This window comes from Bombus affinis, chromosome 1 (assembly GCF_024516045.1).
Source record: "Bombus affinis isolate iyBomAffi1 chromosome 1, iyBomAffi1.2, whole genome shotgun sequence".
NCBI classification, from domain to species: Eukaryota; Metazoa; Arthropoda; class Insecta; order Hymenoptera; family Apidae; genus Bombus; species Bombus affinis.
Window position 1 is genome coordinate 16630419 of NC_066344.1, and position 24268 is coordinate 16654686.

The following is a 24268-nucleotide window of genomic DNA, read 5'->3' on the forward strand; positions in this document are numbered from 1 at the left end:
ACATCGGTCCTTTATGCATGACCTCAGTGTCATGACATTCTCGCGCGCGTAATCTTCGGTGTATGAGTAAGTACTCAATACGGTGCATTGTCATTTTTAGCTTCAAATGTACATTATGTGCACGAGTGTGAGTGAATCCGGTTTCATTAAGTCTTTGTTTGGTAAATAAACGAAAATAAAACCATTTCAACCTTGAAGGAAAATTCAATTTTCATGAATCATTTTGAAGTTCGAAATTCATTTATTTTTACTTATATCTCAAATTTCTTAGTCGAAACTTATATGACGATAAAGCATCTCACTTACAATTACAACGTTTTAAGAACAGATAATATATGTAAGTGATATCGATATACTCAAGGAACGATCTTTAGATAAATGATATATTCAGAATAAACAAGAAATACGTGTAATCGAATGTATATCTATATTGGTTAGAATTCACGATCTACAATGGCAATCGAATATTTTTATGAAACGTTTATATGAGCGATACAAGGTGAAAGTTAGTGGAAAGTAGATCTTCTGCAGGAAAATTTATTCAAATTTCATATAAAGATACTGAAAGAAAACAAAGCTTAAAAATCCTACATAGATTATTATTACACGATAAAAGTATAATATAATACTATTCTTTAACTTCGTTTTAAAAGTAAATGGTAATTAATTAACATACAGGATGTCTCTACCTTTTCCGCAAAACGATGCCAGCATATCCTACGAGTAAAAATAAAAGAAAATTGTCAGATAAAAATTACAGTTATAAAAAGAAAATTATACTATAAAATTCATCATCAACATCATAATCAACCAATACCACACTTAAATCGATATGTGGCAACAATCATTTCAGCATGCCTTTTGGTTTTTATTTGATCAGAAGCTACGATTAGGAAAAAAAGATGGCGTTATCGATCAAATTAGGGTCACTGATCTTAGTATCTATTACGTATGTAACTTCCTATCTTTTACGTTTATGGTAACTGTGCACTACGCTTGGAATGTAGACGTAGATATGGTTTGTGAAACAGCGTGAAGCCGGTGTTCCTTTATATTTTTAGAATTATTAACAACCTGCAGAGTAACGATCACGAGTATTGAATGTCAGACGAAGCTGTTTGTGATACATACGTCTCGCAGACGGCGCCAGGCTTCTCGTCGGCAATAACCAAGCGTTCGTAACTCGTCATCGCGGCCTTTCGGATCGCGCGCGCGCGCGTGCGCACTCACTTCTTCACGTATATCAACAATCACCACATATATCGTTGATCGCCGAATAACAAATAGCAAGTGAAAAGTTCGTCGATTACGGACAGCAAGGTAAGCGAAAATCCTTCGGTAAATGGTAATTGTTCGCTATGTACGTACGTTCAACGCTATCGTTACAACTTCGAGGTTATCACGTGTACGTACGCGTAATGCATCAGAGATGTAGGACAGGATATGAATCTTTTTAATCAATTTCTCTTTCTTCAGCAAATTTTTCTTTACGAGCAGAAATTGAGATTCCATCGGGTATATGCAAATTTTAAATAACTAAACGTTTTTTCCACGTTACTCATAGGTTTGTGTAGAGCATGATAAAACATCGTGCCATAGGTGTTAATAGAAACGTGGGCTACGGTGCGCGTCGCTTGACACTTATTACCGAAACAATTCTCAACTATTTTAACATGAAATTTAAAGAGAGTATAGCACGTCTCAGTATATACAGACTACGGGGAAAGAATATGATAAATCACATTTACAATTTTTTTATAGGGAAATCCCATGTTATCAAAATTGTCAATATGCATATTTGGTTTTGGAGCTGAACTGTTTCTTCATTCCTTCTAGTATTAACTACTTTTGAAAGATCTTTGATCCTCAGAGGTTGTTTCGATTTTTAATTATGTAAAAATTCTCCTATCTTACCATAAAGCAACATTAAAATTAGAAAATTAACAGAAATATACTTATCATGTTTTCTTCTATAATTTTCAAATACTGCGGTGTTGAATTGCTCGTGTGTATTGAGTTTAAAGAGAAACGATGAAAACCAAATTTACTAGCATCGAATGTAAAAGTCTATCGGCGCGTGCGATCGTTGTTGTTGATGGCGTCTTATATTTAGATCGTGTTGAAATTTAGTCGACCTTTGAGCATAAAAACTTCGAGCGTAATGCATTTCATTGTCAAGATATGCTTGGCAAAACTTTTTCCTTGTGGCGCGCGGTTGAGACGCATTCACGATCAACGCGCCATCTTCTCCTCGCTTTCATGACGTTGCCAAAAATGTGGCTCCTGAAAACTCACGGGCCCTCTATCCACCGTACGATAAACTGTTTGAGTTTACACGGCCGTCTGTGTTTTTCCTTCGATGAGGCACCAGGTTATCAATTTCCTCGGACATTGGCAAAATATTATTCCAAGTCGTGGCTAGATTGTTGTTGCGCCGCCAGGCGAGATTCCAAAGGGGTTGGTTTTTCGAGTTTTGTACTTGGTGGGAGTTTGTCAAATGAATGAACCTTTCATCGAATAATTTTGTAGAATAAAATCTTTATGATAAATAATACATTACTTCGGTAAAAAAATATTTTTATTAGAATTGGTTAATTGAATATATGATCTTAAGTATTTTAAAAAATATTTTATTACAGCTATTGGTACCAAATGTAAAGTAATAATTGTCCATTGCAAACTTCATACTTTTGAATATTTTCTGAAATTTTATTATAATGATACCAAAATTTCATACAGAATATTTACTTTCTACTAGGACCCGTCCCTTTTAAGAAAAAATACAATGATATCGAAATGCACCATAGACTTTCACGGCGAGATCGTAGTGGAGATTGCGATTACGTATGGTTGTCAAATTGCAGACAAGATTTTAGAAATTTTACTTTGCCATTATCAGCCATGGTATGTAGGAATGTACAGTAACGAACAAAAATATCGACTAACTTATCTTGTAAAATTCTTGATGTTCTTACTAAATATTGTGGTTTACTAGTCAATCAATCAATAATTAACTGTTCAAATACTTTGTTAACTTTTGTTCGTGTATGCTCGTAAGTATTTTGTAACTTCTATATGTATTCATTTTCAGATTCGGTTCAGACTTGACCAATATAATCACGGGAATCATAGTCATGTCACGATAGTCCTAAACTAATTTCAAGATATTTTGTATAGTACATTATATATATATATATAAAGATTCTATAACTGTTGAAATACTTTCCTGAGCCACTGTACATGTGCAGGCATAATGCCGCGAGAATGGCGCCAACATTCCCATCTGTCGACGTGTATGCACCGTAAAATGTTGGATCGCGTCGCGTTCGCGCGCCGATAATGACCGCGTGTGTGGGTGGCGTGCTACATAAAGACTATAAGACTCGTATCGGTGGTGGAGAACGCGAGATCGGTGTATAATGTAGGTAAATTCTAACGGCGTGCAGGAATGCCGCATAATTCAGCTATTAATTGACGCCTGATTGCCACTCATGCAAATCCGATTAATGAGGTGATCGTCAGAGAAATAAATATTTCCCTGCTGCATGTTGCCTTTGACATTTTCATGGCGTTGATCGTTCGATGAAAATCGGCCTTTCCATCGTACTTTGGTCGATCGTTAATTGTCGCCATTGAAATAGTAAACTATTTATAATCGCGCGGTTTACGAGCGAAGTATTTTCATGGACGCAAAAAGCGGAAATAGGTTTACGAGTTCGGTATCAATTTCGTGCGCGTCACGATCGAACTTAGGCGTTGTGATTTATCGACATGTGCTTGCCACACGTACCACGCTTAAATTCATTTTACAGTCCCGTAATTCACGTCGCTCACCCAAATTTACTGATATGGGCTATCTATTCGGACGTGCTGAATTTGGATGAGGGAATAAATTCTGCTGTTGTACTGTGACCGTCTCTAGAAAGTGCGTTTGTATTATTGGATGACGATTATTGAGATTGCTTCTTTAAAATTAAGCCCATCTGGAATTATTCTAAATATTTTTGTTCGTTACAATCAAGCAATGATCAATTTCACGTTGGTATGACCTAACCTCATTTGTTTACACTATCTAACAACTTCTAGCTTTTAAAAAATATATATGTAGTTAGAGGAATTTGCTATCATATTTGTATTACACGCATATAAGCATTCTTATTTCAGTTTATAGTTAATAACTCATCGATCAAGTATGTTTTCTCGAAACATACCGCATCTCATTGAGGAATCTGAAAGAGTATCGGTACTCCCTAGTCCCGTAACAAGAATCTGGAAGGCAGATGAAACACTGGATAAAGTTCTTGGGGAGAAAGGTTCGCGAAATCCTTGTCGACGGTCCCTGAAATATTGCCAGTCAATTTCGATTGTGTACTTTACGACCAACTCGGCGGTCTTCCAACATTCCTCTAGTACGTGTTGGTAGAGTTACGAACCATCGATCTCGCACGTGCGCCCTGCTCTCTCGCAAAGAGCCCCTACTGGATCCATCGAGGGATAACTTTCGTTCACAAAAACTTCCGACTTTTCGTAGCGTCGACGGGCTTAACGTTCGCGCAATGTGAATAACGTTTCGATGCGCTTATAGGTATAAGTCACTCGATGCGTACGCGGGAACATTTACATAAACACGTGCACAAGCAAGAGCTGAAACGTATCCGGGCTCAAAAACAGCGAGGAAGGATTGGCGCGGTAACGACCGGGCTTGTGTGGGACGAATAATACCTCGTGTGCGTACAGTCAACTGCAATAACGACGATTTTAGACGACGTTTCGCGAACTCGTAACTTACGTCCGTTTCGTTGTTGACCAGTTCCTTTCAAAACGGGTCACGATACGCATGTTCTATTTATAAGTTCACGTGGAAATTCGGTGATGCAATTGCATTTGGAATGAATTTGCGATCGTCAAATTTGTTTCTCAACTTATTAAATTAATCGCTAAAGAATTGCTCTTTCAGAGAGTTTATTTACATTCTCTTATTTGTAAGTGTTAGACGGAATCATGGAGAAGTGAGAGGTTATACTATATAAAAAAATAAGTCGAAGATGTAGAGTAGTACTATTTTATAGAAAGCTTCGTTTTCGAGTAAATCGGTATTGAAAGATCATTGCATACGCATGGGCTTGTACGTGGCGCCACCTAGATAGACTTAGCAAACTTGTAAACTTGCATTATTTTTTGTGTTTATTATTTATTAATTAACAAAGAATGAACAACCAAACAAAAATATTTTTTATCAAAGAATCCACCTTTTATATTTAAAAGCTTTCTAAAGCAATTCTCCATTCATTACGATATAACTGTAGATATTAGATAAAAATATTGACAGGTTTACATTCTTAGAATTAACTATAACTGTACTTTGTTATCAGTGATACCAACTACCCCCATTAATTTTCTTCATAGTTTACTTTCGGCGGAAACCATCGATCGTTCAGTGATTTTAGGTTAAGTCTCCCTGTAGAATTCGTTTGAACATCGTTCGATCGTTTATGTCCGAAGGATATATCGATCTAATTCTGAGAAGATCTGCGACGGAACTAGAAGTTCAAAGTGTTCTAACGTTACTGTACGACAGACCGCGTGCGAAAATCACACGAAGCATACGCGAATACGCGAATGCATATGCGCGGCCAGAGCCGTGAACTAATAGATCCGCGCGAACGTATATTTGCGGATGCAGAAGGGCGAATATTTCTGCCTTGTATACGTAGAGCTGGAGATCGCAGGGTGTGTACATAGACCGATTATGCATATGTATTAAAAACGCTTTATTTACATACGTGTATTTCATGTTTATGTACTGGAGGCATAGTGGAAAAGTCGTTGACAGTGTCTGACGTCAGGAGAGCAAGAAAGTCTTTAATTTAATGTTTTCTTATATACTTTTTTCGCATGACTGAAGTTCTCTTTCATAATGCTAATCTAATTATAATATTTCGAAAGATAGTCAGATGCTCTTTTATTAGAAACTAGCTTGCTACTTTTTAATTTCAATTAAAATATTATTATTTCCCCGACCATTAGATAATACATTGAATTAGCTGGTCTCATAATGTTCATGTGGTTCTTGTACTATAAGAATAATAGAATATGTTTTAGAAGAAATTGCTGTTCTACTTCTTTTTTATAACTTTTATGTTATTTATTTATGTAATCGTCATTGATTTCTAACTTCTCACCACGCGACATTAATTTTTATGTTTCATTCTAAAAAGTTACACTCTTTTATAGGCTATACACAAATAGATGTGTAGACTAGGAATTCTGATTCCATACTCTACTCTCTACACTCTCTACTCTAATCATGTTATGAGCAATTACAAGTTTTCAATCGTGATGTGAAAACATATAGAGGTATGATTAATTAATTGTTCGAGTGAAATGTTGGTGAAAGCTGGTCAATTATGACTTATGACTGCCTGACGTTTGTGATGGACTGTGAGCTTTCTTTTCCTTTCGCTGCTATATTTGTTTCATACTTGCGTTACTAACAATGTGATGGTTATGACTATAGAGAAATGCGATTTTATCATGAAAAAATAAACATATAAATCATAATACAATAATACAATGACAAATATATTTTAAGAAACCTCGTATTACTTGTATATGAATTAGTAAAAGAGTTCCTTAAGATTAGTTAATGTCTCCACACCCGAGACCGCGTTCTAATTTGCCCTGGTTGCTCTCGATTTCTATCGTTTTATCGGATTAGTTTGATAAATTCTAGACACGAAGTGACAGCTCGGCTGAAAAAACGCGAGCCTAGCATGAGACGCAATAAACTAAACAGGTAGTTGTAGTTCGCAATAGAAATTACTAGTAGAATTAGCTGCCTCGAGTATGATTAATGGTAATATCAATGATATACATTTATGCCCACATAATAATAGACCCGAAGGTTAGATTAGAAAGAAAGAGGTTCGTATCATTGAAATATTTTGGGATTATCGTATTATGTAAAAGATATTTTTGATTGTAATATATCAATGTTATTGTATACAACAGAAAAATATATAGTTGAATAGAGCAATTATAGTTTGATCGAAATCAGATAGTTGCTCTTGAACACCCCCACTATGTGCCATACATGCTCATTTCTCAAATGCACACTATGCGTGTACATACAGTGATCCACTGCAACGATAGATTTCTCTGCCGAGTTTAGACACTAATCCTGCAAAAAGTTAAAGAAAACTAACGGAATAAAGGAAACTCACAATTCGCGAAGGCAGACCTGTCCGGAAACTAGTTTATCGAAAACGAAATTTTAACGAACGGCCACTTTATCTTACTTCCGTCGATGATTTATGCGTAACGCGATCTCCCCTCAAGAAAGTTGTAGGAGGGGAGACGATGGATGCAAAGAAAAGGAAAAGAGTCGCGGCTGTCATAAATATCGCGTCTCCTTTTTCATCCCGTCGCGTTGAGCTCCTCTTAAAAACGAGCCTTAACACTATATCTCTAAATCGAACGACGCCGAGACACCCGTGACAAGTGGACATGCCACGACGCGATGCAGGGCTCGGTTTCGCGCCGGCCGTTCACGACTCCACGTAAAATTAAGATCGATTTCACGTCTAACGAGCGTCGCCCTGTGGCAAGGGGTGTTGCGGGACAAATAAGAAGGGCGGGGAAACAGAAAGATGAGATTGAGCCGGTTGGTCGTTCAACCGAGCCAGTTACAACGGACGGCGCCCATGATCCGGTTAGTTTGGTGAAGAACGTGAGAGTAAGTCGCCCCTGCAGCAAGAGGAAGTAAGACAAATAAATATTCACTAGCGAATGAGAAAGAGAGAAGGACGAACAAACAACAAATGAAAAAAACACTAGGAGGATACGGTGAGATTGGTGAGCGAAACAAGGTAGGAAGATAAGAGTTGGTTGGAAGAGAGAGAAAGAAAAAGAAGCACAGTGACGATAGTAGAGAGCTATAGCGTGAGAGAGACGGGGAACGTGTGTTTGAAAGAACCAAATGAAGCGGGAGAGTGGAAAACGTAGAAAGAGGAACGAAGGTGGCAAGATTAGTTGAGAAACGAGTAGGAAAAAGAGGGAAGATACTAGTACGTCGAATACGTGGGATGGATAATACTTCCTTGGCGCGTGTAATGTACTCGTCCGGCGGCGCCGGCGCCTGCATGCATGTTCTTTTTCTCTATTCCACGGTGAGTATTTCACTTTTTGTTCCTCTCTCTCTCTCTCTTTCTTTCTCTCTTAGCGAGTGCAGCGTATTTATAGTGTATTATTATTGTAGTATGTTTACGCGACATGACACAGATTCCGCAGCGACGCCCCCTGGGAAGCCTATATGGTAATGCCCGGTCCAGTGTGCGCCAAAATCTTCGAGCCGCGTCTAAGAACGAGGTTATGGTTGATGTTATGACGCACGACTTTACGTAGCTCCGAGATCGTTTATTCTCGGTTTAAGAACGATAAACGAACATTATTAGCCATCGATTTTCGAACGAAAGGTTATCATTGCGACACACGGAGACGCCAGTTACGCATATTCGAGTCCTTTAATTAAGTCGTACGGAAGGGGACAAGGACAACGAATGTCGGCGCACGCGCTGCTTTCCCATCGATGTTTATGGTAATGTTGTTTGACGGTGCTACCATGATTGCAATACAATTACGGTGGACTAAATTGCGTCGTTGTTTACGTTTTCACCGTTATTACTTGGTACCCGCGTGATCAAACGAGATACGAAAAAATCGTTAACCGAAAGTATGTAGGATTACGCGAGAAGTGTACATAACCTCGTAAACGTGTAAAAATTGTTCGGTGCCTGGTCGTATGTTTTGGTTAGGTTGTTGGTTTACATGGTGACGAAAGCCGCGACTCGTGTAGTTATTTAACGCGACGGCGACAGAACCTAGTGTTTACTATCGATCAGAAGGAAGATGAGAAAAAGAAAGAAGGAACAGGGACAACGAGACACGACGTCAGGTCTGTGTTCATTTAAATTTTTCCTCTTGGGCGTCGTAATTAATTGACCTCATTGCTGACAGCGCTCAACTGTTTTTATTCCGATCGCTTATCAGTAATTAATTTGTCTGGACGTCGTAAATAAAACAACACTATCGCCGAGAGGACTTTTCTCCTATTCAAGTTCTATATTTTACATATGTATCGAACCTTTTCTTATTTTGCTTTATATGATTTGTAAACCTCGTTTCCACTAAAGCAACATCAAGAAATTTCTTGTCGCCTTTAGTTGCTATATATTCCAAAATATTTTCAACAAACAGTAACTTACTCAATTATTTTATCCACACTGAAACAACATTCTGTAACACGCGGTGACTTTTTCAAAAAACAGCTGAACTGTAACAAAAAATTGCTCGACGTTACTTTAGTGGAGATGAGGCTTTTGAATGCAGACTTTCTGGATTGATTTATTTTTTATCCATATCGATTAACCATAATGTCCCATCGATTCGTTCGAGGAGCTAACCACATTTTGGATCGAGATAACTTCTCTTTGTTATACTTTTACGCGTAGATTATTTTTTTGGTAGGGAATTTTCGGAATATCCAACACGCAGATTTATCATTGCGGGTCCTTGGAAGAGATTGAAGTTTGCCTTACGGTTATTACGACCGCAAGATATCCCCGAAATACATATAAGTGATCGTGGCGCCGCCCTCGTTCCGTTGGGACTAAAGATTCGCGAGGCTGTGAATAGATCGGCCATGAACAATAATAAATCATTTTGGTCTCGAAATCGGTCGATCCTGATGAGCTGCAGGAATACATAATAAGCGACAGCTGATCCACTTGTTTGTTGTCCTATCGTCGCGTCGCGTCGCCCTGGGTTCATGACAGCGTATAAAATGAGATCGACAGGGTTAATGGTCGATTGGTTTTACGCGTGGAATGTATTTAATCGGATTCAAGCGTGTTCCAATCTTCTCATCGTGTCGTTGTTCCGTTGTCGGATAACGTTCATCGTGTCGTCCGACAAATCAACAGGTTGGATACTTAAATAGTAAAGGAAATGAAGAAAATTTATTTTTACATGATAAAACATTTCTTTTAATTAACACAAACTACACAACTACAGAAAAGTAAATTGCCAATATTATTAAGTAGACTGCAAATATTTATGGGAAACACGAATGTACAAAAATATATAAAATGCATATACATAATTTATAAGAATATATTATATTAGATGCTGAAGCAAATCTTCAATTACTTACTTTCTTACTTTCAATAATAACTAATTACTTTTGATAAACATCTACAGTTTATCAATCAGTAGTTAGTTATTCAACTATTATTCATAAAATCACAGGAAAATATTTTCTATTGAACCATAGTAGACATACATTATGATCTACTGCATAATGCATCAACTATCGTTTAAGAAACTTCCTATAGAATTAGACTTTAAGGAAAGCATTATATTTATTCAGAAGTGTGCTCGTATCCTTTAAGTGATCATTATAGACATCTATCATATGCAATGAACCATTGTCAAACCGTCATTGATCCTAACCTCACCTATTAATCCACAAAGGCAATTTAACGTCTATTATTTGGTAATTACGTCACGCTAAAGCAAACAATCGGGGCTGTCGTTTCCTGTTTGTTTAAATTCACTGGTAGAGGGCCCTTTGTCCGTCTGGGGCCGGGTTCGATTTCAGAAATTTGCGTAACTGGCTTGGATCCAAGGCGCACCGACGACTTATTGCAGTGGAGCGGATGCAGCCGCTCTCGGTCAAAACAGAAACACGCAGAGCGACTGCGTCCGATCGCGGTCCCTTTGCGTCTGTATTTTCGAGAAGTGCGCGCGAATTCCGTCGATAAATCATTCAGACGGCGCTGTGAGAGGAATGTCAATCGTGGCGCGGTTACCTACACGTGTTTGTGTTCTTTTCAAAACATTACTATTTAATATATTTCTGTATACGAAAAATGATATATGTACGTCTGCAGAAGCTGCATATGTGTATTTCGCAGTTTTCATTTCATTTTTAGTCTCACAGTTTAAAGAACTATTAACCAAATACCGTTAATGTAACCTTAAAGGATTGCATCAGTCAATGATTCATTCGTTTAACCTCTTAACCTACGATTTACGTTCGAGAATTTACGTTTGGTCCCATCATCTACTACGGGCTATGCTCGTAATACTTACGTTTGGCCCGATCATTGTACCACGGGCTATGCCTGTAGTTGTAGGTTAAGAGGTTAAATATTATTCAAAGTGCTAGTTACTTGATAAATTTGAAGTTTTAATAGTTAAAATTTTTGCATGAACCAAAATACCCAAAAGATGAGGATTCGAAATTATTTTATATTTTCTCTAGAAAATAAAAAATTTGGTAAAAGAAACATATTAATGGACTGGCTGTTACATTAAAGTTAACACACCCTACATTCACATACGCGCACTCTTTAACCTTAGATCCTTGAAACTCATTTAATTTTCATTCTTATTACCAACGCTCATTCATCCAGTACAAAATGCATAAGCATGTTATCGTCTGAAAAATTCCAGATTCAACGACGCATTGCGATAAAGGACCGACGATGGAGCATTCGCCGTCGGCATTCACCAACCATACTGTTTACCTGAATGAAAGAACGTTCAGGGGAGGAGGAGGAAGTATTTTCAAGAATCGCCAGTGTGTATCGCGTTGTGGTTGGGCAGAGGTGTGCGGGCAGGTGTCTCGACCGAGGCGCCGGAAGGTCGTAAACCGTTTCGGATCACGAGGTCTCTACCGAGCCTCTCGGTACCGAGCGGCTGGACATTATTTACACCTCGTGGCGCGCTGTAAAATCGCGTATACACTCGTGTTCCCTCATGCTGTCCACGCCTGAACGCAGGTTCATTTAAATTGCATTGCAGTCGCAGGACGACCGTTTCGATTCTCTCTCTTTCTTTCTCTCTCTTTTCCTTCTTTTTCTCTATCAGTTTACATATAGTAGAGGTTCTTATGAAAGCTTTTTCTGGATTATGCTAATGAAATGAAATCTCAGAGCCCTCTCATAGTCTGTAGATAAGACTTAAAAGAAGGAAATGTATTAAAAATATACAATATATCAAATACAAAAATGCTCTACTATGTATACTTCGCATTAACACATTCGGTTCTACTAAAATGCAGTTATCCAACCTACATTGTTTATTGGCCGATGTTATCTTTTGTTTAAACAATAATACTTATCTCAACGCATTATCCGTTAGGTTACTTATCTTCCTTAAGGTACTCTATTAAAAACTGAAATACGTATAACCATTCAACGGCATTACTTGCTGAATACTGAATCAACAAAGAACACCCATCGTGACATTAAACGTACTAAACGTGCTTTCGCACTCGACATCCGGATTATCTTCACTCCATAGCTACCAAAAAGCAACAGTCGAAAGTTCGGTCCAGGTAAAACTGCCGTCGTTTACTTTCTTACATTACCTTAGTAATGGTAACTTTATTCATCGAACCTACGGGGCCCGCAGTTCAGTTTTTCGTAGAAGCGACTATTGTCTCGGAGATTAATGGTGCTCCGCGAAACCGTTCGTCCTGCAGACGTACAGACCCGAAAGATTTCGCTCCTTTTGTACCCGTTTCCTACGCGATGACTACAATCGTAGGGTGGCCGGCTTCGTTTCGATTCCCATTCAAAAAATGGCCTCCTCGAAGCTTCGTTTCGAGGGTTGAATCCTTGCTCTGGTCTCTACCCGCTTCCTTCGGCCTTTTCACGCGCGTGCCCGTTTCTCGCCGGACTCGTTAATTGTCGGACGAAATTAATCACCCGATACGCCGGTTCGCCTTTTGTATACGGCGAGCTCGCGATTCGCTCGATTTAACGCGTTCCATTATACGGTCTCTTGGATGGAAGAGAATTGATGCGAGATGAAGATAGAAGCGGTGAAAAGGAAATTATGGCGCGTCGTGGGATCTAAATGACGCTGGTGATGTTTTGTTGCTAGGTCCTCCTGCAGATGGTGCTTGCTACTTTGGGGTAAGTGTAAATGAACGAAATTGTTACTAGAATAGACGCGGTGAAATTGTATTGCTAAACTATGGATGTTTATGCATTTATGGGAAATTTAAAGATGCTAAAATGCGCAAGATACGTACATAACGCGTAAGACTAAATATCCGAAATATAGTAATCGTTATATAAGAGTCAATTTAGGTTTCATTCCTTTCATTCTCTTAACAAAAATATGAATCTGTATAAACATCCGCAGTCTAGTTATTTTTGTTTGTTTGAAACACATTGTTATGCATGTTCATATAGGCTTGAAAATTTCTAATAAAATTTTGACAGTTTTATGAGTTTGATGAATGCAATAGAACTTCGTTTACATGGAAGTCCATTTACTTGAACGAAATTTTAGTTACTGTCTGATTTCAATGTCGTTCATTTTGTCGTGCGTCAATAAAAATTTATATTTTTGAAAAGAGGTCGCGGACGAGATCGAGAAGAGAATTTCGAGAAAAAGGCGGCACTTAGACGCAGAGGAGCGCGCGTCGACAGGCGAATATTGCTAAACCGACGTTTATTATAGTCCGTAGACGACGTGCACGATCAATTCGCCATATCTCGGCCGCTTGATCTACGATCTGCGACAGCGATGCACGAAATCGTGTATGTTGCTGTTGGCTCGGATTCAGATAAATATTTATGGTCGATGAAATAATTTTACTAGCGCTATTTTTTCTCCTGTGGAAGATCTTTCAGATATAGTGGAATCTTCATACTACAGCTCTTATATCTAAACTGAACTACTAAATATCAATGGCAATTTATGAAATCATCTATAACACTATGTTGTTTTATAAAATTTAAACCAAAGATAAAAATGTTTTCTAAGATATATGATCTTAAATTAAAGCATCAAACTTTAATAGCAATTACTGCAACTACGTCTATATCCTATGTTTTTTACCAAGATTAAACAAAGATTAGGGCATAGGAGCATTTAAGCTATAGTCAGGTTTCAAATTAAAGGATTAATTAACAGTGGCAATTGATGTAATTACAGCTGGAATTATAGATAGCATCTTACATTTTCTCTATTGATTAATTAAGAGCATAGTCTTTAAGGTATTGTTATATCTTAGTTTAAAGCTCTAAGTAATGTAGAATTTAAACCAAAAGTAAAATATGGTGGTCTATAAAATTAAATTCCAAATTAGAATCTCAAAGAAATAGAATACAGTAAATATACCAAATAGCTAGCAAATATAAAATTATATTCATTTTATTATAATTCTATCAAGTATCGAAAAAAGGTCGTGATAGTTATTCGTTAATAATAACAAGAAATCGAATTTCGTGCGGTAATTGGTAAATGTAATGTATGAAATTGGTTTCAGTGGAAAGTTTAATCTTCGTGGTTGGTATACATGCTTCGCTGTTTTCAATTGTTTTGACATATAGGTGTCGCGTGGCAGTAAATATAGACAGCTAGAAGTTAGAAATTCGTTCTTTCTTCTTTTACGTGTTTAGATTTGGTTATACAGCAGCAAATGTAACAAGATGCATTTGTAGTGTACGTGGGGAAGGTGCTGTTAGCGAGAAGACAGCACAAAAATGGTTTAAACGGTTCAAAGAAGGAAATGTATCGTTAGATGACGAGCCAAGTTCACAAAGTCCATTTGTCATCGAAAATGAGAAATTGAATGAGTATATGCGTTCAAACTTACGAAACAGATGTTGAGATGCAACAGCACCTTGTCTACATACATTATAAATGCGTCTTGCTACATTTGCTGCTCTATATCCAAGTTTAAACTTATAAAAGAAAGAGGAATTTTTTAACTTGTCACGAACCATGTTTACTTCCACGTGATCAACGAAATGACGAAACAATTGAAAACAGCAAAGCATGTATACCAACTGCTGAGATTAAACTTTCCACTGGGACTAATTTTACGTATTAAATTTACCCATTATTTTTTATTATTATTAATTATAAGTAAACTGTTATCTTTAATTGGTGTTATAGGCATTCCTCTTCTCAGGAGTCTTTTTCCTCAGAGAATATATATAAACTTTGATATTTGATCATCGTTGAGACTTTACTATGTCATTGAAACTACTTATGTATATCCAAACTTGGTCCAAACCATAACCTATAAAACATAGAAATTACTATTTATCAGCCATATAAATCTCCAATTCCAAATAACTTTCCACTAAAAATATGCTTTAAACATCATGTAAAATACTTTCCTAACCATTAATTCTTGTATTTTACAATAGTAAATGAAATATAATTGAAATAGTAGTAGTGCTCTATTTGTTCAGTAGTATAACAGTATCCTTGGTCTGACCGGTTCATTTTGTTTTCTCCCATTCGTGCGTACCGCTTTTCATAGCGTTTGGAATTTTCAAAGACTCATAACATCGCTTGAAAATGCATAAAGCATACTTCTTATGAAATTACATTGGCGGATAGGTTGGAAAGGAGGAACAGGCAACAGGCTTTGGAATTGATCGCTTTCGTAACGTAGCTAATCTCACAGAAACATTTTATCCGATGTATAAACGTGCATTGCTTCACGTGTACATAGAGTTCATTGAATCTAAATGGTGTTTTATACTTCTCAGTCAGTGTCCAATAAAATATCGATGGTGTAGCCGATCTGGCTCGCCTACTGAGCCTTCGGCAAAGGCGCAAGAGTATTAATGTCAAATTAATTTCGCCTCATCCATTTTGTGAAGACTCCTTATTGATGTCGTGAAACTTTGTCTATTAATATTATACTCCCTTTTGGATATTTACTTTAATATTGAATATTTAGAGCTTTCTCTTTCAACACACTCTCTTAAACAATTCCAAAATTTTGTAAAAATAATTCTTTCCATTTGTTTCAACCTTCTTATGACACTCTTCAAAAATGGAAAGTAACTGCGAAGTCCAGTAGTATAGTTACAAATATAATCCATAAAAATACTTCTATGATTCATAATTCTATAACCTATAAAATCTACAAAAAATCTATCAAAATTAATTTGTTTATCATACGCACAAACATTTTTGCTTTCAAAGATGTGCATTGATATAACCTATTCGCAATAGAAAAAGATAAGCCATAACAGTGGCAAAAGAGGAAAGGATCAAATAGTACTCAGAGTGAATGTTGTTACCAGTCGAAAAGGGGATCTACATTCGGCGTGCGCCGACAATACATACCTCGCTCCCCACATTCCACGACGAGTTGACAATGAGCATTGTGTGTCTCCAGCGCGTTATAGGTGAGCGCCGGCGGGACTTAACCTTATTTCTCGGTCCTCCTCTGTACCCGGCTACGAAAAGGGATATCATTGTTAGAACAGACAGCAGAAGGGTCTACGAACTACGAAGCGTCACATCCGTTCATCGAGCGTTGAATAGAAATACTCTTCTCTCTTATACGTTCATTCCTTTTTCTTGTTCTCGTTGCATCTTGTGGCTCTTCTCGTGGGCCGCCCGAAGCCGCCAAGGAATCTATTAAATTTGTCATAGCCGTATGCTGTGAATAGTTGTCGGTCAGATGAACCTTTTACACCTATCAATTTTTCTCTTTCTTCCATCTTTTTTCTATCTCGTTTTCTGTTTCTTTTCTCTTCCCATCTTCATCATTTTCGTCTGTTCTTTTTCTCCGTCGTTGTTCATCTTCTTTCCACTTCTTTCCGTCAATTTTGTACCTGTGAATTTTATCATTTTTTTATCATCTTCTTCAGTTTGATCTCATTTATCATCCTCTCGTCTTTTTTCTTTTTCTTTATCATTTTATCTCTGTATCTCTTTCTCATCATTTTTTTTTTATCTCTTCTATCTTTATTACGCGTTTTTGTCTTGTAACGTCTCCATATTTATCCGTTTTATCAACCCTATGATTACTTTTCCTATAATACCGGTCCACTTGTCTTTTTTAATTGCTCCTTCATTTTCTAACTTCTAAAAATTGTACGAATCCAGAATTCGATTAAAAACGCCGCAAAGGAATCTTCGATGATTCCACGAAGTAATTGAACTTCTTCTTGTTTCATTCGGCGTGTGGTCCCGCGCAAATGATCCTCTCTCGAACGCCACCGTGGGCGATACGCTTCAGCCGGCCACGATAGGGCATTGAAATAAATCATTTCGTGTCCTTTTGTGCGCCACTGGCACTCCAGCATCGAATGTCTTTTCTCCTCGCTATCTGTGGTTTTGATCTTCGACTGCACCTCGATCGGAATTTCAATTCACACTATTTTTATTCCATCGTACAGTTAAATTTCTCCGCTGATACTGGCAAAAATTGTCTTCGTATCTTTCTTGTTGTCTTTCGATTTTAAAATGAACAATTTTTACGGTAAATCATGAATGAAACAGTAGAGATAGAAAATAGTAATAAAAGTTTTCATAGGTTAGGTTAAATGTTGCACTTTTTGGTTTTAATGCAGGCATCGGTGTATTAGATTAGATGTAAAGATGACGAATATAAATCTTTATAGTATTAGTTGCACCTTACGGCTTTATTTCGAGGATCGTATCAGGGTCGAAGTCAATGTGTCTATTTAACGAAGTGGCTACCGAAAAACATTCAAGATATGACGGAGAGCTACAAAATTAATTCGTATGCGTGTATGATGTAATCAGCTCGAGTATTCTTGTTGACAATGACACGATTCTTCGTGAATCATCTTCGATAATTATTTGCAAAATAGGAAATTCTTTGCCAGTTTTACAATCCTTCCTTGTATCACATAATGATTTTTTTAAAACATCCTTTTTTATACGTATCTTTGAAAATGTGAAGATTTTTAATTTTTCTATGTTCCATATTTCAATTTTTCTATTGTTTCTATTTTTTAATGTTTTTTGTTCCTGTAATACAAATAAAGAAATTAGAAAATGAAGAAATTACGAAATAAAGGCGATCCGTATGAATCGCAAGCTTTTCCTTAATCATCTCATGGACCGAAGTCAAGTGTCAACCAATCAGACGCGAGAGATGCAAGCGCGCGAGGGATTACGTTCGATTCGGTGCGCATCAGCGGCGCGCACGAAACGTGTCAGAGACGCGTAAACGTCGTCGCGGGGAAGAATCACTGCGCGGTTTATCGTCGGATTAGATGTTTTATTGCCGGAGCTCGGTTCCGAGGCGGTCCACGAAAAACGACAAGAAAAATAATAATAAAAACATCATGCGTCTCCGTGTCCTCCGTTTCACGCATTAAGAGGAACAAGGATAGAAGAAGAAAAATAGTACAGGGGAGAGAAAGAAAGAAACCGCTCTCCGGCGGTCTGTCCGCGAACAAAATCTGCCGTAAAATTCGTTTCGTGGCGGAAGATATTTTTCCTGGAAATGAATTCACCGAGCGTCGTCCACGACGAATGTGCATCCGGCTTAATGCCCTGCTGCAGAACGAAGAATGCCGCAGGTATCTCACGTGGAATCTGCGAAAGCGTCGTCCCCTCTCGCCTTCGAACGCGAGACGACGCAGCCTCGGCCTCTCTTCGCCATTTTTCTTTTCTCACCTTAAGGCCTCACACGCTCACGCTTCTCTCGCCGGTTCCCCCTACCACTCCCATTGCGCGCCCCACCTCCCCACCACACCCCCTTCGCGTTCCGTCGTCACCGCAGCCCCCTCTCTATCTTTGTCGTTCCCACCACTTTTCCCCATCGCTCGATCCCTCTCCCTCTTACAAGTCGTTCTCTTCTCTAGTCGACCGTGCATGGGCAAAAAGTATAACGGCGCGACGATGAGACGGCCGCGCCACGATGTCGACAGACTGTCCTGCGAATTTTTACAAGCCGCTTAGCAATTAGTCACCCCGTCTTAGGGACTATTTCGTAACGAGTTTGCCGCTGCTGGTCCCGTCGGTGGAACACAAGACCCGGCGAGGTGGAGAATACAACACTCCTCCGTGAATCCTTTCTTCTCCTTCCTCTTTCTCTACCCTTCGTTTCTTTTTTCTCCTTTCGTTCTCTCCGTTCTTGCCGGTGGTTTCGAATCTGTATCCGGTCGATCTTTGGTGTTCGAACTGCCGAATAAAGGACGAAAAAGAAACCGTATTCCTTTCGAGAACACCCTTCGCCATTCTATTTTTAGATTTCGAGCGAGATTCGGGGGAGCAACATATCGAATCGTGGTATGCCCCGTGTTGTAATTTTTAGGAAGGAGAACGTAAGACGTACCCGCAAGGGATGACACTGAAATAAATCGCGAACTATACTTTGCTGATTGATACGTAAGATTCGTAGATATAGATTATGCGTAACTAGCAGTTTTTTTACGTATGCGACGGGTGTACGTGCGGATTTGCATCGTACGCGCGTCGAACGCATTTAACGTCTACGTCATTTCAACGCGTGTCATGAATCAACGAGAACCGAATGGAAACCACCACGATCGCGCCTCCATTCACGACATTACGCTCAGCTCATTGATGTATTCCCATGGATACTTATCTCTTTATCTGGGAATTCCTCTTTGTTGCTGAACACTTTCGCAAAATAATCACGACATTCTGTGCCCTCCGTTTTCATCGCGCTAGATCATTGCTGCAAAAAAAGACTGCACAGAATTAAGTCGTAATGTGCCATTTTTTTACGGAGCCTCGCACGTCAAATCCGCGTCCAGGTCTGCCGTTGTTGGTGCATAAAATAGTCATCAGTATGTATTAAGAACGAACGTAAATCAAAGGTCGTGTAGCTGATTCAGTTAGCATGAGAAAAAATCTGTGAACTGAAACGACAGTTCTTTTACTTTATTTAAAAAATTTTCTATTTTTATAACTTCATTTCTTTAAACATATTTCATTAAAATATAGATGTGCTTCAACATCATTGGACATGCTGCTCTCTAGATTGTTTTCTAGATTAAATCGATCATAAATTTAATAAATTATAATTTGGAGAAACAATGCATGCATGCGTTTATTTACACTCATTCTAAAAGTGTTATCTTTCGCGTTGTTCTCTGCCAAATAGTAACCACATTCGGAATTGTTTAATCTTCGCGAGATATTTTTTTTCGTATTCACAGGAGGATTTAGGTTTGGGGAAAACCCAATTAGGTATTACCTTGTGTACAATACAATTGTATACCACTTCTACGAGTGGTACTTACATGTAGGTAGAATAAAATCTACCCTAACCTCTTTGATATTAGTCAATATACAAATAGTATAGGTGGAAACATTTCAAGTATAATTATGAAAACGTAAAAAGTGTGGATGAACAACGAAACGGTAAGAAGTTACGTTTCATACTTGCCACTCTCTGATACTGGTGTATACCCGCCGCGTTCAGTGGTGCACACTGGTTCTGTGGTGGTGGTGCCGGGAGCCTGGCGCGATGGTGGTGGAAATCGCGATAGTGGTGGTGGCACTGTGGTAGGGGAAGCACCCACACGCGCGGCGTACTCTCGCACACCTTTTGGACAGAGCATAGTCATTCGCGACACCCACCGCGATCGAGGTATCACACGAGCGGACGACACGAGTTCTTTCCGTTTAACCCCTGTTCTTCTCTTTCTCTTTTTCTCTCCCTCTCTTTGCCGTTTCTTTCCACGTGTATATATGTACGTGTACATATATACACCTATGCACCTCTCGAGCGGCGACAATCTGGTGAAAAGAAACTAACCGTGGCCACGCGAACACTTTGTATTCTCTATGTATACGAAATCTGTGTATATATGTGTGTGTATGTATATATATATATATACATATATATACATGCATACATACATATATATATATAGGGATATATAAAGAAAATATATGTAAGCGCACGCGCGCACACTTGCACAATATACGGTACATCGAGCACGTAAACGCGTACGCACACACGTAGATGCGAGCACGGGTCCCGGTGCGGCAGCGTGGTCGGCTATCCCCATAAAAGCGACGTACTCGACCGGCCTGCGGACAGTTGTCATCGTTGGCTACATCGGCGCAACGTGTCTCTTTGCGCTCTAATCGTGTTTCGACTGTTTATCGAAATATATCTCGGGGTGGTAACCTCTTCGACACGAACGAGACGAGAGTTCCGTATACGCTTTTCATCAGAGGATATCATCCCTTAATTCACGCGCGAACCCTCGCGGCGAGCCCGCGCACTATTGAAAAGGGACATGAAATGTACGCGTTTCGCGACAACAGATAGCAATCGAAGACAAATAGTGAACAAAAGAATGCGAGTGTGAGCGAATGATTGTTCGGAGAATTGTATTATGGTCGCGTGATCGAACGACTGATTGATCGAAGACGACTGAGAAAAAAGACGTCGATAAGATCGACTGTTCGTCACTCGTTTGTAGATAACGCGAACGATATCTCGGAACGATCGTTGCCGAAATCTGACGCACTTATATATACCCGTTGACTTGATCTGTTTCACGAGAATCTAAATTAAGAAATAGCGTGAATTAGATTGATATTTCTACTTTCTTTCGTTGGTGGTCACGGTATACTACACGTGGTTGAAAACTATTATAAGAGAAGAAGATACGAGCCGGTAATACCGAGTGCAAGCGCCAGACAGAGCGACGCTTCCGCGGGCAAAGCCGTGTCCTGTCTCGTCTTTCGTGTGTATAGGACAACCTACACGGTCACGCGCGCGCACGCTCGAGAGTGTAATAGAGACACGTATATAAGTACGTGGAGTGGCACACGTACCGGTAGACGAGGCGCGCGTGCACACGCGTGTACGAAAGCGAAAAAGCGATTCGTCGTGGCGCAAGCGCGAAAGCAGAAGCTTTTTCGAGCGAGCCAGCCGGAGGAGAGAGAGACGGTGGTGCCGATGATCAGATACATCGGATTCAGTGGCGGCACGGGCGTAGAGAGCAAGTCGAGTAACAGCTTCCCACCAGTCAGTCACTCACGATCGACTAGTCAGTCACGGCAGTCACGCGCCGACCGTGTCAGACGCACGCTGGTTTGTTGGTTCGCGTGGAAAGAGGCCGGTCAAATAAACCGAGATCTAAACGGGTGAGAGACAAAAAGGATTCAGTGTCAACGTCGTTGATTGTAAATCGTGCGACCGTAGTCGGACTTGTTACATTCGATATATACGACGGTGGTATACCACTACGCAGCGCAGGCGCGATGCAACGTTTCACGGACCTCGTCGAGATTCGGTGTCGATGATCACTTTCGATTACAGTGTGAACCGGCGAGTCGAACCAAGGCAATCGTGTATATTCTAAGCGAATCTTATCGGTGTCAAAGACGATCGAGAACGGTGTTCAGCTCTTCTCTGTTGGTACTTTTTCAAACCGATGAATCCAAATTTGTTTTGGAAATCGGTTACCTAGGATAAAGTCGCGGTAATCCCAGAAGGGATAATCGTGTGGAGCCACCGTATCAGATGCGCATACCGGCGTTGTTGAACCGCGAGGAAAGGGACGACGACAACGCACACGGGGCTCGTAGGTTAAGAGAGTTAGTGAGGTGCGGAGGTGCGTGGAAGAGTGCGCCGGTTAAAATCGTGACAGAGGGAGGAAGAAGAGAGAGAGAGAAGAAGTGGCAAGCGCACGGTACGACTCGGTCGCCTCGCTCTTTCGTATCCCTCTCGTCTCGAAACTCGTCGCTCGTTGTGTACCGCCTTATAAAACGCGCGCGCAGTAACACGGAACGCGCGACGACCACGGGAACGGAGAAGAGCGGCGGGGGACAGCTGGAGAGTTAGAGTCGTACGAACTCTCTGTGCACTCGGTAAAAGAGAGAAATAAATAGCGATAGTGCAAAAAAGAGACGGCCAGACGGTGTTCGAGCTGGCTTAAAGGAAAGATAGATAAAGAGAGAGAAAGAATAACGAACCTGCGTGTGTACCTTAGCCTATTAAGCCGTCGGATGCGCTCGTTCAACGTGTCTCGAACGGTGCACGATACCTCGCCGCGTTATCTGCAGTAAATATTGCGGCTAACACACGGCCTCTCTCTGGGTCTGCCGCTGATTGTTTCTAATCATTATCGCACACGTTCGCGACCTGTGTACGCGTACTATCGTCGTGGTGGTTCGTCATTGTCGTCGATTCTTTCGTCGTCATAAACGTTGTCGTGGTAACCCGTCGTTGTGTCATTATATCGGTATTGTTATTGTTCGCGAACGATACTCTTTGTAATCGTCATCGGTGTGTTGTCGCGTGGACACGTTATATGCGCTCGGAGAGGAGAGAGAAGAAAAGAAAAGAAAAGAATCGAAGAAGATGATGTGATACGACACACAGTGCCACAGAGAGTGCAGAAAGTTTTGTGCAGTGAACGTTCGTTAATAGACCAGTGGCCGCGGCTCTGAAGAACAGACAGAGAAAGAGCACACGCGTGCAAGATAGGATAGAACGAGACAAACAACGTGTGAGGAATAGGTATAGTGAAAAAGAGATAGAAATAGAAAATACGAGTGAGAGAAACGTATTGGCGGAATAGAGACGAAGGAGAACACGCTATATGCGTTGAAGCACCCGTGTCGAGTGCCAGCGACGAGACAGTGAATTGGACATACGCGAGAGTGAGCGTGACAGAGAGAAAGAGGAAAAGGATTCTAAAAGACATCGCAAGACTTTTTCGATATTATCAAAGATGCATTTCTACGGTAGTTTATTGTCGATTTTGCTGGTCGTTCTTTCTTGCCCCTTGACTGTTCGTACACGCAGGGTGGCGCCTTTGATAGAGGAGGACTGGGCTAGGAGACCTCATCGTGCCGCCGGTAAGTCGCCATTTCAAACTTCCAATTTCTGATTCGCTCTTTCTTCTAGTTACGCGCGTTGTCATGTTTCTCTCTATAAATTATAATTTCATATATCGTAGTAACTGTAGGGATTTTCATTAATTTTCATTAATTTCGTTTGATGAGTTCTTAGATAGAGAGTTCTCGCAAATATTTTGATGTCGATATTTAGTGCACGCTGATACGTTTTGGCTTGGTGTGCCTTCGGTTGTTGTGATTTCGTCAGAATGCGAGCAGTTTCTTTTCCTTTAAAGGTTAGGGGACGCTCGAAAATACCGGACTTCATCGTGCTCTCGGCCGGCAGTCCGCCGCATTTACGTAATGAGAGAGTCACGTGAAAAAGGCGGGAATCGAACTCCTCTCGATTGTCTACTTTGAATCGGCGCCACGTTACGCATTCGTCTTCTCTTTTGCCGGCATTTTTGCCGGCGAGCATTCTTTTTTCTTCCGGTTGCATCATTCATAAAGACTTATTCAATTCTATCTAGCCAGAAAAAAGAAACGTTATGTTAATGTAATGAAATGTATTTCGAAAAAGTAATAAAAGACGACTATTCGTGGATATAACAACCAGGCAGGAAGTAAT

General features: G+C 39.7%; 1 protein-coding gene and 1 long non-coding RNA gene across 10 annotated transcripts in view; one reads left to right on the plus strand and one right to left on the minus strand.

The window, feature by feature from the left end:
• Window positions 1–578: 578 nt before the first annotated feature.
• LOC126915095 (uncharacterized) lies at window positions 579–1265 on the minus strand. The gene is made up of 2 exons (XR_007710025.1): window positions 1132–1265; window positions 579–717 (listed from the first exon to the last, which is right to left on the minus strand). It is a non-coding gene; the product is annotated as an uncharacterized LOC126915095 (long non-coding RNA).
• Window positions 1176–24268, plus strand: part of LOC126914380 (dorsal-ventral patterning protein Sog) — a 100783-nt gene continuing 77690 nt past the window's right edge. For 2 of the 9 annotated variants that reach the window (XR_007709646.1, XM_050718259.1), the window contains exon 1: window positions 17918–23661. Coding sequence is in view for 2 of the 9 variants with exons in the window: in XM_050718259.1 (XP_050574216.1) it covers window positions 23535–23661 (127 nt within the window). In the remaining 7 variants the exon portion in view is untranslated. Of the gene's footprint in view, window positions 1321–4744; window positions 5731–7884; window positions 8169–8228; window positions 8954–11514; window positions 12984–17914; window positions 23662–24268 lie in introns of those variants that run through there. The other 7 variants (XM_050718281.1, XM_050718290.1, XM_050718309.1 and 4 more) reach the window with 7 other exon arrangements.